Source organism: Arachis ipaensis, chromosome B08 (genome assembly GCF_000816755.2).
Source record: "Arachis ipaensis cultivar K30076 chromosome B08, Araip1.1, whole genome shotgun sequence".
Lineage (NCBI taxonomy): Eukaryota > Viridiplantae > Streptophyta > Magnoliopsida > Fabales > Fabaceae > Arachis > Arachis ipaensis.
In genome coordinates, this window is record NC_029792.2 from 115,783,902 (window position 1) to 115,794,977 (window position 11,076).

At 36.5% G+C, this 11,076-nt stretch overlaps 2 protein-coding genes across 5 annotated transcripts in view; one reads left to right on the plus strand and one right to left on the minus strand.

Annotated features, from left to right (window-relative positions):
- Nucleotides 620–4,738, minus strand: LOC107611460. The gene is made up of 4 exons (XM_016313381.2): nt 4,647–4,738; nt 4,156–4,280; nt 1,058–1,174; nt 620–654 (listed from the first exon to the last, which is right to left on the minus strand). The coding sequence occupies exons 1-4, from the start codon at nt 4,736–4,738 to the stop codon at nt 647–649; spliced, it is 342 nt and encodes a 113-aa protein (XP_016168867.2). The 3' UTR covers nt 620–646.
- LOC110265726 (uncharacterized protein At2g24330-like) overlaps nt 4,611–11,076 on the plus strand; it is a 12,573-nt gene continuing 6,107 nt past the window's right edge. Inside the window, exons 1-3 of one of the 4 annotated variants that reach the window (XM_021108938.1) lie at nt 4,619–4,867; nt 5,177–5,496; nt 5,608–5,629. In XM_021108938.1, coding sequence (XP_020964597.1) covers nt 4,756–4,867; nt 5,177–5,445 — 381 coding nt within the window. In that variant the 5' untranslated portion in view covers nt 4,619–4,755 and the 3' untranslated portion in view covers nt 5,446–5,496; nt 5,608–5,629. Of the gene's footprint in view, nt 4,868–5,169; nt 5,497–5,607; nt 5,630–11,076 lie in introns of those variants that run through there. The other 3 variants (XM_021108939.1, XM_021108937.1, XR_002351975.1) reach the window with 3 other exon arrangements.

Sequence of the window (11,076 nt, forward strand, 5' to 3'; positions counted from 1 at the left end):
AAGAGGAGTGACGAGGGTTACGTTGTTTCACCAGAGTTTGGAGGAGAGTAAGAATTAAGGGGTTAAGTTATAATTAGACTAGAACCTAAATACCATAGATAGCTCACCTAGTTTTTGGTTTAAAGTATAACTCTAAGTTTTAAATCTGAGTGTCGGAGTTCTAGGATTGCCTCTGGCTTTTATGACCTTTTATATTAACTATGTGGGCACCTTTACCATACTAAGAACCTCCGGTTCTCATTTCATACATATGTTGCTGTTTTCAGATGTTGAACGCGAAGCACCGCACTGAGCATTCTAGAGACTCTTTGAAGTGAAGAACTATCTTGGGACTTGGTGGTTGTATTTGGTTTATTTTTATATATGTAATAGATTCTCCACCTTGCATTTTGTATTTGGTCCCTCCTAGAGGTTAATTTAGAGACATATTTTTTGACGGATTTTCCGTCGGTAATTAAAGACAGATTTCCGACGGATTTTTCGTCAGTAATTAGAGACAGATTCTCCGACGGATTTTCCGTCGGTAATTAGAGACAGATTTTTCGACAGATTTTCTGTCTGTAATTGGAGCCTTGGAAAACCATTCCAAACTCTGAATACAGACAGAAAATCAGTCTGAATTGCTGCTCTTAAATGTTCCTGTACTTTAAACATCTGGAGTAACAAAGGCATAAAATTTGTGGTAGAAAGAAGCATAATATAAGCAATATAAATTGATTTTGAGGATCAGTAAATTTAAAAAATCAAATACAATACTAAGGCTAGAACTTTCCAAGATTTAAATTGAAATTTCAAATAATATGATACTTTTGTTAAAACAAGATACAACACCCAAAAAAATATTGCTTTGACAAGTGGAAATGAAAATTGTAACAACTAAGAAAATTTTGCATTTTTGGGAATGAAAAATGAAAAATTATTAAAGAGGAAGCAATTAGTCAACAACCATTTGAACATCAACCTCATTCAATCATCCTGCTTGAATTAAAATTTCAACTTCTTTGGAAATAGAAAACAAGAAACTGAAGAAGCATCAAGAACATCAAGTGATCCTCACCATGAAGCAAAGCTATCAAAGCAATATTTTCTTGGCTCTTCTCCCCCTTGACTCTTCCCCTCTCCATTTTTACTCCTCCTCCTCCTTCACTAACTTCAATCATTATCCCTGAAGCTCCTACAATTTTCACATCATCTGGTTCAACTAACAACAAACTAGTTCTTTTTCAAGAATTAGTATTAAATAGTCTCTCACTACCCCATATATGTTGAACTTAAAAAGCATTGTAATGCTTGATATAAAGAATAAACATCACTACAAGCAACAGAAAATTTTTTAGATATATGCCAAACCAGAGAAGTAACACCATTTTTTATGTATAGTTTCAAAGGTTTTATGCTATTATAAGATAAAATTAGACAATTAGTAATACGCTCACAGTTAATGATCAATGACTTTCTTATGAGAAATCTGATCTAAGGTTAATTAGTATGCTAAAAGGATGAAGGAAACTCACTTGATCCATGTGTAGTTCGTATGCATATATGTATTTGATCAATTTCAACCTCCTTCACTTTCTATTACCAGAATAAACACCATGCTAGGTTCTATGCTGGCACTATATATTATCAATGAAATATATATATATATATTAAAGGGATTAGTAAAAGTTTACCATAAGCGTAAATGCCTCTGAGGATATTCAGGTTCAGAAGTGGATGGAATGTTAAACAAATAAACTAGTTTTAAACTAACAAATTCCCAAATCACACTTTAGATCTACTCCTCTGTTTCTATTCCCAAAAAAAGCAAAAGGAGTACCTCTATCAACCCCAACAAATGTCTTAATTGCACAAAATGAAAACGAAAATGGAAATAAGGACAAGTTAATTCAACTAGTTAGCAATCAAGGTCCAAGAGATGCAATTGTTACCAGCCAAATTACTATTTTGAAATGTTTGCAAGGTTGTCAAACTACAAAGTTCAAAAGAAACTAATGACAGGGCTAAGGGCTAAGCCAATGTAAACTCAACTTCGATTAATGATGAAAACTCAAACGTTAACTCATAGCTAATGACACATATATTAATCAGGATTAGCACTTAAACCAGCTAATAGCATCAAATCAATCCTCATATGGCAAAGTATTGATTCATCCACAATGTCCTAAGCCAATTTTTATTTGAATTCCGGCATATCTCAAAGCATACCCAAAAATAAAATTGAAAAAAAATTCAAAAAACCATGAAAATAATTTCATATAGTCATTACGGGAGGGAAATGGATTGGAGAATAGTCATTAGCATGAAAACTTTCATTAATATTATTTAACCTGTCCCCACTCTCAACAAAAGACTATAAGTAATTTCAACTGACACCATATACCAGAACCAAGAGGAAACAATTTTGCTCTAAGAATATTATTACATATTTAAAGGAACCAATAGGATCAGTGAAGTGACTAAAGCAAAACAAGAAAAGCCAAAGTGTGGGTTTAGTTCATGTGATGCAACTCCTCTTGGTGTCATAATGCATAGGAACAGAAACTTTTCAAGTACAATACAAGGACACCATAGCTGTTCATAATTTTACCAATAACACCATATGTTCACTTTTTCATCAGCAGTTTTCCCTTTACACTTACTATTGCACTATAATTTCATTTTAACTGGTATTGAAAGAGAGGAAATTTCATTTTAACTGCAAATTCCTGCATATAATTTTATGCATCATGGAGGAACAAGGAGGTCATTAAACTAATAGTAACTTACACCAGTGGAAAACCAATCACTCTTGGGAGTAGGAGTGATTAAAGATCGTATGGCATCAATGATTGAGACAGCAGTTGATGCAGCCGACGATCTTCCCCATTTCTGAATAAGCACACCACCTCTCTGCCAACCAAACATATCCCTATCAGCTTTAGCTTGAAGAAACTACATATTGTGTTCTACATAGTTAACTACAAATGCTAGTTACAAATTTTACCTTTTGAACCTTTTCAGTGAACTCTTCTTCCAACCATTTATGATCCCTAATCACATCTATGACGAGCAGACCATCGATTTTGGCATTTAAGAAGTCGGGGACCTGTTAACAGTTTAACATCTCATCATAAAGGAGAATTAAAGATACTCAGTTCATGCACTCCAATATATCACCTAATAGGAAGGATTCCATGTGCCGCCATCTTTTTTTTTTCCCTCATTCTTCTCTACTTATTAATGTTCTTCTATAATAATATTAGTAATAAAAAGATGGATTAATGTATATTAGTCCGTATATATTAGTGTAATTGTAAGAAATCGGAATGTTTTTGTCAAAAACAATACCTTCCAACATTAACAGCTAGATCACCTCTAATAGTTTCAGGTGCAGATTTCTGCGGATCAGTGGCTCCAATTAATTTTCGGCCATAAGTTATGACTCCTTCTTCTTTTCAAACCTGTTTTATGAATTCAAGGAAAAATCAGACTAGTCTAGAAACAATAATATATTGTTTTGTGTTTTGTGTTTGATTCCGAAAGTAAGAAAAAGGAAGAGTCAGTTATAAATTGTAAGGTGTAAGCTGTAACCATTGCAATAACAGGACTAGAGTTTAAGAAGTCACAGAGCTTATTGAAAAAAGATCTTTCACTGAGATCATGGTAATGCTTCTTGGCAAATTCCTTTGAAAGAACCAACACTTTGATCCCAAATTATCTAAGCAGCAATAAGCAAAGTTTCACCGTGCATGACCAAGAACTCTCTTAATACTGCTATACACTTACAAATGATTTTTCTAATATCCAATAATAGCAAAATAAAATTAAAAAACTATCCACCACATTCATTTTTCACACAAATAGATCAGATATTGAAAATGACAATAACAATAAACTGATGAAGTAAATAATTACCCAGACTAGAATTAATTGAATTAAATTGATAGCAGAAAGAGAAATTAATGATTCCAATTAGCGAAAAAATTGAAAGATAGAGACCGAAAAAGAGATGAAGTGACCTATTCTGTGTATGTGTGATTCTCTGTAGAGAGTGAGAAGATTCTTTCCGCATGGCAGATTGGAGCCACAAAAGCTTAAAAATTCACAAAAGAACAAACATAAAAAATTTCAAATGAGAAGAATTTAAAAATTGAAAGCGATGCGAAACCATACCAATTTGAATTAGGACGAGTACAGTGATTCTTGAACCGGTGGATGATGATGACCAACGAATGGCTGTTGCTGAGGTCAGTGATGAGATCTTGCGACACGAGCGGCGACGGCAGCGGTGAAAGACACTACTAGAAAACTAGTTATTACAGACGGATATTTCCGACGGATTTTATCCCACGAAAATACAGAGGGAATTTCAGAGGAATTTTTTGTCGGAAAAATTAAAAAAATGGATTAGCATAAATTACAGACGGAAAACAAAATCCGTCGATAATTTTGTCGGTAAAATTAATTTTTTTTCCGTGGGAAATAGTTACAGACGGAAAATCCGTCTGTAATTAAATAGACAAAACGCAACATTTTATTAAATTATTACAGACAGAAAATCTGTCTGTAATTTAAACTTTTCCGTCTGAAATATTAGAATAAGGAGTTAGGTTCTCGAAACTCCCAATGCTTCATTTCACTTTTTCACGTTTTCCTTGAATTACTCCCTGCCATCTCTCTCCCTTGAAGATGTGACGTTTTCCGCTGTCGCCGCCGCCGCGGCTCGCGTTGCACGAGCTCCCTCCGTCGCCCTCATCACGTTTGCTCCCTTCAATGCCATCGTCGTACGAGCTCTCTCTGCCGTGCTCTTGTCTTATGAGCTCCTTCCGCGCCACTCTCGTCGCCGGAGGTTTGTCATCATCTCTTCTCGTCGCCGTTAGTTCAGGTAAGCCTCCGCCTCCTTCTCGTCCATATCCCTAACCCCTTCCATTGTGAATCTATTCTGATTTCATTATCCCTAACCCTAGTCCTGTCCCTTCCCTGTTGTTGCTGCTAATTTCACAGAAAGTTCGTTAATCCCACTTTCTTTGTCTCACTCACACTTTCCTTCACATTCTTAGTCGCTTCTTTTCCCTAACGAATTGCTGACCTTTCACTTACTCGCAAGCAATACGGTGTTGTATCATAGCTAACAGCGAAATTCAGTCAACAAAACCCTAATTGGTTGTTTCTTCTATTTTGTTTGAGGTTTTAAGGAAGAAGAAAGAGCGGAAAAGAATGGGTGAGGAGAATAAGGTAGTTGGAGAAGGTGAGAAGAAGAAAGAGGAAAGTGTTGGTGCCACTGCTATTGTTGGTGATGGAGAGGAAGAAAAGAATAAGAAGAAGAAGAGTAAGAAGCAGGGGTTAATTTCTCGAATTTGGAACGGGATATTCAGAAGATGTAGCGATGATTTCGAAAAGAAGCTGCAGTATATTTCCAAAGAGGAAGCTGCGGTTATGGCCAGGGTCAATGGGAGAAACTAGTCGTGGCGGAGAACTTCGCGCCAGATCATCATAATTTCTGTTATATTTGAGGTACATTTTCCATTGCTGGATGAATGGGTTTATCTTTGTGTATTTTTGTTTGTCATGAATCATTTCTCACATGAATAGATTTGTGTATTTTAACATGCCATTCTATGCTAGAATTTCTTTGAACTTGAAGTGCGAAAAACTACAAACTATGACTCATGATAGCTATTTGATGTGTGAGCATATTTCCTATCTTTTCCTAATGAATTTGCATCTAACTTGTTGAGTTTAATTAAGAATTAATTATATTTTAGCCACTATGGATGCTATTTTGAGTTTTGTGCAATTTTATTCATTTTAGGTAGCATTCGGATGGATTTGATGAAGTTTCTGCAGAGAAAGAGAAGAAACCAAGGAGATGACCAGCGAATACCGACGCGGACGCATGGCTCACGCGACCGCGCGGAATAGAGGAAATCGTAATGACGCGATCGTGTGCTTGATGCGAACGCATGGACTGGAATCTGAACAAATGACGCGAACGCGTGACCGACGCGTCCGCGTGACTCGCGAAAAAGGACCATCGACGCGTGCGCGTGACCGACGCGTTCGCGTGACATGCGCCACGTGCAGAAAATGCAGAAAGACGCTGGGGGAGATTTCTGGGCTATTTTGACCTAGTTCTTAGCCCAGAAATCACAGATTAGAAGCTGCAGAAGGGACAAATCAAGTGGTCCCCAACCCATCAGCTAAAGACTTGTTAATTAATTCGAATTGAAATTTAAATCTTATTAGAGGAAAAGATATTATTTTAATTTTAATTTTAGAAATTTGATTTTTAAATTATTAGGATTAGTTATAAAAGGGATCCCGGGTGGTTCCAAAAAAAACATTCCACAACATTATTCCATACAAATTTACATTCCATATTCCATGAGCAACTAATCCCCCATTGTTAAGGTTAGGAGCTCTGTCTATTGTATGGATTGATAATATTATTTTTCTATTTTAACTCATGTTTTGATTTATATTTCAATAATTGTTTTTGTTCTTTATTTTATGAATTTGGGTGGAACGGAAGTATGACCCATGTTCTATTTGAGTTCTTGTATAACTTGGAAAAGCTCTTTACTTGAACAATAGCTTGAAAACATATTATCTTGAATTTCTAATTGTTTGTATTTAACGGGATACGTGACATATAATCCCTTAATTTTTGGATAATTAGGATTCTTGTGGCATATAAACTAGAATTTGATCATCACCCTCTAATTGGAATTAATTGACCAAGAAATTGGCAGTTGATGAATTTTAGAGGAGACTAGGAAGGTCTAAGGAATTAGGGTCTAGTCACAAATAGTTTGCCATGAATTAAATCTTACATGATTAAAATTAGTTAATAAGAAAAGTCAATCCAGAAAATAGATAACTCTGAAGCCTTAACTGCTTTTTCAATATTTTATTCCTCACCTATTCACCTGCCTGTCTTCAAACTCTTCTTTATTATTTAATGCTTTTGAACTCTCAATTACTATTTTCTGTTTGTCTAACTAAGCCTATCAAATACTATTGTTGCTTAATCCATCAATCCTCGTGGGATCGACCCTTACTCACGTAAGGTATTACTTGGTACGACTCGGTGCACTTGCCGGTAAGTTAGTGGGTTACAAATACCGCACCAGGTTTTTGGCTCCGTTGCCGGAGATTAATTGTGATTAACAACTATTAGTTGTTTGATTGTTTAGATTAGACGTTTTAATTTTAATTTTATTTAAATATTGTTTTATTAATATTTCAAAAAAAAATATTTTTTTTTTATTTTTTTTACTTTTTATATTCTATTAGTTTTATTTTATTTTTATCTAAAATAAATAAATAAATAAATAAAATTTAAAATTATAATAATAATAAAATAAAATAACACTAAATTTTTTTTTTAAATTTAAGTTTGGTGTTTAATTTTTAATTTTATTTGAATTTTTCTGTTTATTTTTTCTTTTAAATTTTCGAATTTTTTTAGTATTTTTATTTTATTATTTTACACAGGTTACCTCACAGGGACTTCTTTGCACTCTGACGTAGAGAGTCCCATTTTTTCCTTGTTTTCTGTTTGTGTATGCGCAGGAACAGAGATAAAGAACATCTCTTAGACTTTGATCCTGAACCTGAAAGAACTTTCAGGCGACGTCTACAACAAGCAAGACTTTGCAAGACTGCAGAATCCACTATGGCAAATAATAACGCTAATGCCAATGTGGTAAATCTGAATGGGGATCATCAACAGAGGAGAGTGCTTGGCTCTTATTCTGCTCCTACTACAGATCTTTATGGAAAGAGCATTGTGGTGCCTCCTATAACTGCAAACAACTTTGAGTTGAAGCCACAATTGGTCACCTTGGTACAACAAAATTGCCAATATCATGGTCTTCCTCACGAAGACCCGAATCAATTTATATCTGATTTTCTATAGATATGTGATACTGTGAAGACAAATGGAGTTAACCCAGAGGTGTACAAACTCATGCTTTTCCCGTTTGCTCTGAGGGATAAAGCAAAGCTATGGCTAGATTCACAACCAAAGGAGAGTCTGAATACTTGGGACAAGGTTGTTACAGAGTTTCTCACTAAATTTTTCCCACCAAAGAAGCTGACTAAGCTTAGGTTAGAGGTTCAGACCTTCAGACAGAAGGAGGGAGAAACACTTTATGAAGCCTGGGAGAGATACAAGCTATTGACTAGGCAATGCCCTCCGGACATGTTCTCCAAATGGACCCAACTAGATATCTTCTATGAAGGCTTGGGTGAGATGTCCAAGATGAGCTTAGATACTTCTGCAGGCAGTTTATTGCACAAGAAGAAGACACCAGAGGAGACTATTGAGCTGATTGAATTGGTTGCAAGCAACCAATATTTATACTCATCTAACAGGAATCCTGTGAACTCTGAGACCCCCCAGAAGAGAGGCGTGTTGGAAGTAGAAGCTGTTAATGCTCTTCTTGCTCAGAACAAGCTGATGTCTCAGCAAATAAATTTACTTACTCAACAGATGGGTGGCATGCAAGTCTCAGCTATCAACACCCAAAATCCACCACAGGAAGTCTCCTATGACATGGCAGGTAACTTTATGCAAAATGATAATTATGATTATGCTCAACCCTCTTCTGAACAGGTGAATTACATGGGGAGTGGTCCGAGAAATCCCAACAATGATCCATATTCCAAGACATACAATCAGAAGTGGAGAAATCACCCAAATTTTGGGTGGAAAGATCAACCTCAGAGACCTCAGAACTTCAACAATAGTTCTCATTGCAGTTTTCAACAGAACAACTATAATAACCGGCAATTTCAGTCTCAGCAACAACAACCACCTCAACAGACAAATTCTAAATCCCAAAAAGATTCTAATTGGGAGATGATGAGTTTCATGCAAGAAACCAGAGCCTCCATTAGAAACTTGGAGGTGCAAATGGGTCAAATGAGCAAGCAATTACCTGAAAGGTCTTCAAATACATTCCCTGGTGATACAGTGGTGAACCCAAGAGAAGATTGCAAGGCTATTCAATTGAGAAGTGGTAAGGTAGCTGGTTCTGAGACCAAGGTCAATGAAGATCTAGTTGAAAAAGAAACTCTAGAGGAGAAGAAGGAAGAAGTAGAGCACGCCCCTCCTAAGCGTGCAGACAACCTGTTTCCTAACTCTCTTGACACTTATCCCACCTTACCAAAGGCCCCTGAATACAAGCCAAAAATGCCATATCCTCAGTGGCTTCAGAAGGCGTCCAAAGAAAAGTAATTCTCTAAATTTTTAGATGTCTTCAAGAAGCTGCAGATCAACATTCCTTTTGCAGAGGCTCTAGAGCAAATGCCTCTCTACGCTAAATTTATGAAAGAGTTGTTGACCCACAAAAGGAATTGGAAGGGGCAAGAAACCATTGTGTTAACCAAGGAATGCAGTGCTATTATTCAACACACCCTTCCTGAGAAGATGCCAGACCCAGGAAGCTTTGTCATTCCTTGCACCATTGGAGAAGTCGGCATTCAGAGAGCTTTATGTGATCTTGGAGCTAGCATCAACCTCATGCCACTTTTAGTGATAAAAAAGCTTCAAATTGAGGAGGTAAAACCTACTCATATTTTTCTTCAACTTGCTGATCTTTCTATTAAATTACCTGTGGATGTGGTTAAAGATTTACTTGTTAAAGTATGACCATTTATTTTCCCTGTTGATTTTGTTATATTAGACATGGAAGAGGAGGTAAAACCCTCTATTATACTTGGTAGACCATTTTTAGCTACAGGTAAAACCCTCTATTATACTGGGATTGATGTGCAAAAGGGTGAATTAACCCTGAGGGTCAATGAAGAACAGGTGGTCCTAAATGTTTTTGAAGCCCTCAAACACCCCAATGATTCTGAGGGGTGTATGAAAATAGATGTTATTGAACCACTTGTTCAAGAAGTACTCGAAACTGAGGTACTTAATGATGTTCTGGATCCTATTTCTGAGTGTGAATTAGTTGAAGTTGACGATTCACCACCCCAAAAGGAGCTGACGAACACGCCAATCAAGGAGGAGAAAGCCCCCAAGCTTGAGCTCAAACCCTTACCCCCTTCTCTAAAATATGTGTTCTTGGGTGGAAATGATTCATATCCAGTAATTATTAGCTCTTCCATGAAGCCTGAAGAGGAAGAGGCGCTTGTTTCAATGCTCAAGAGCCATCAAACAGCTCTTGGGTGGACCATTAGTGACTTGAAAGGGATTAGTCCAACCAAGTGTATGCACAAGATCCTCCTTGAAGATGATGCCAAACCAGTTGTGCAACCAAAAAGGAGACTCAATCCAACTATGAAAGAGGTGGTCCAAAAAGAGGTAATGAAGTTATGAGAAGCATGTATTATTTACCCTATTTCTGACAGTCCTTGGGTAAGTCCTGTGCAGGTAGTTCCCAAGAAAGGAGGGATGACAGTGATCAAGAATGAAAAAAATGAGCTTATTCCTACAAGAACAGTCACAGGATGGAGAATGTGCATAGATTACAGGAGGCTCAACACTGCTACAAGGAAGGATCATTTCCCCCTCCCTTTCATTGATCAGATGCTTGAGAGGTTAGCTGGTTATGCTTTTTATTGTTTTCTAGATGGATATTCTGGATATAATCAAATTGTAGTGGACCCTCAAGATCAAGAGAAGACAGCATTCACATGCCCCTTTGGAGTATTTGCCTACAGGAGAATGCTATTTGGACTTTGCAATGCTCCAGCAACTTTTCAGAGGTGTATGCTTTCAATTTTTTCTGATATGGTTGAAAAGTTTATTGAGATATGTATGGATGACTTTTCTGTTTTTGGTAATTCTTTTGAATCATGCCTTAAACATTTATCTCTTGTCTTGAAACGGTGTCAAGAATCAAACCTTGTTTTAAATTGGGAAAAATGCCATTTTATGGTTACAGAAGGCATTATTCTTGGACACCGGATTTCAAGTAAGGGAATTAAGGTTGACAGAGCAAAGGTGGAGGTAATTGAAAAATTACCACCACCAACTAATGTTAAGGCAATTAGGAGTTTCTTGGGTCATGCAGGATTTTATAGGAGATTTATAAAGGACTTTTCTAAAATTGCTAAACCATTGAGCAACCTGTT

Coding starts and splice junctions, on each gene's coding strand:
- LOC107611460 (XM_016313381.2), bottom strand. CDS start 4,738: ATGAGGGCGACGGAGGGAGCTCGTGCAACGCGAGCCGCGGCGGCGGCG. Junction 4,281..4,646: donor AGGGAGAGAGATGGCAGGGA/GTAATTCAAGGA, acceptor GTTTTCTAGTAG/TGTCTTTCACCGCTGCCGTC. Junction 1,175..4,155: donor ACTCGTCCTAATTCAAATTG/GTATGGTTTCGC, acceptor TGAAAATTGTAG/GAGCTTCAGGGATAATGATT.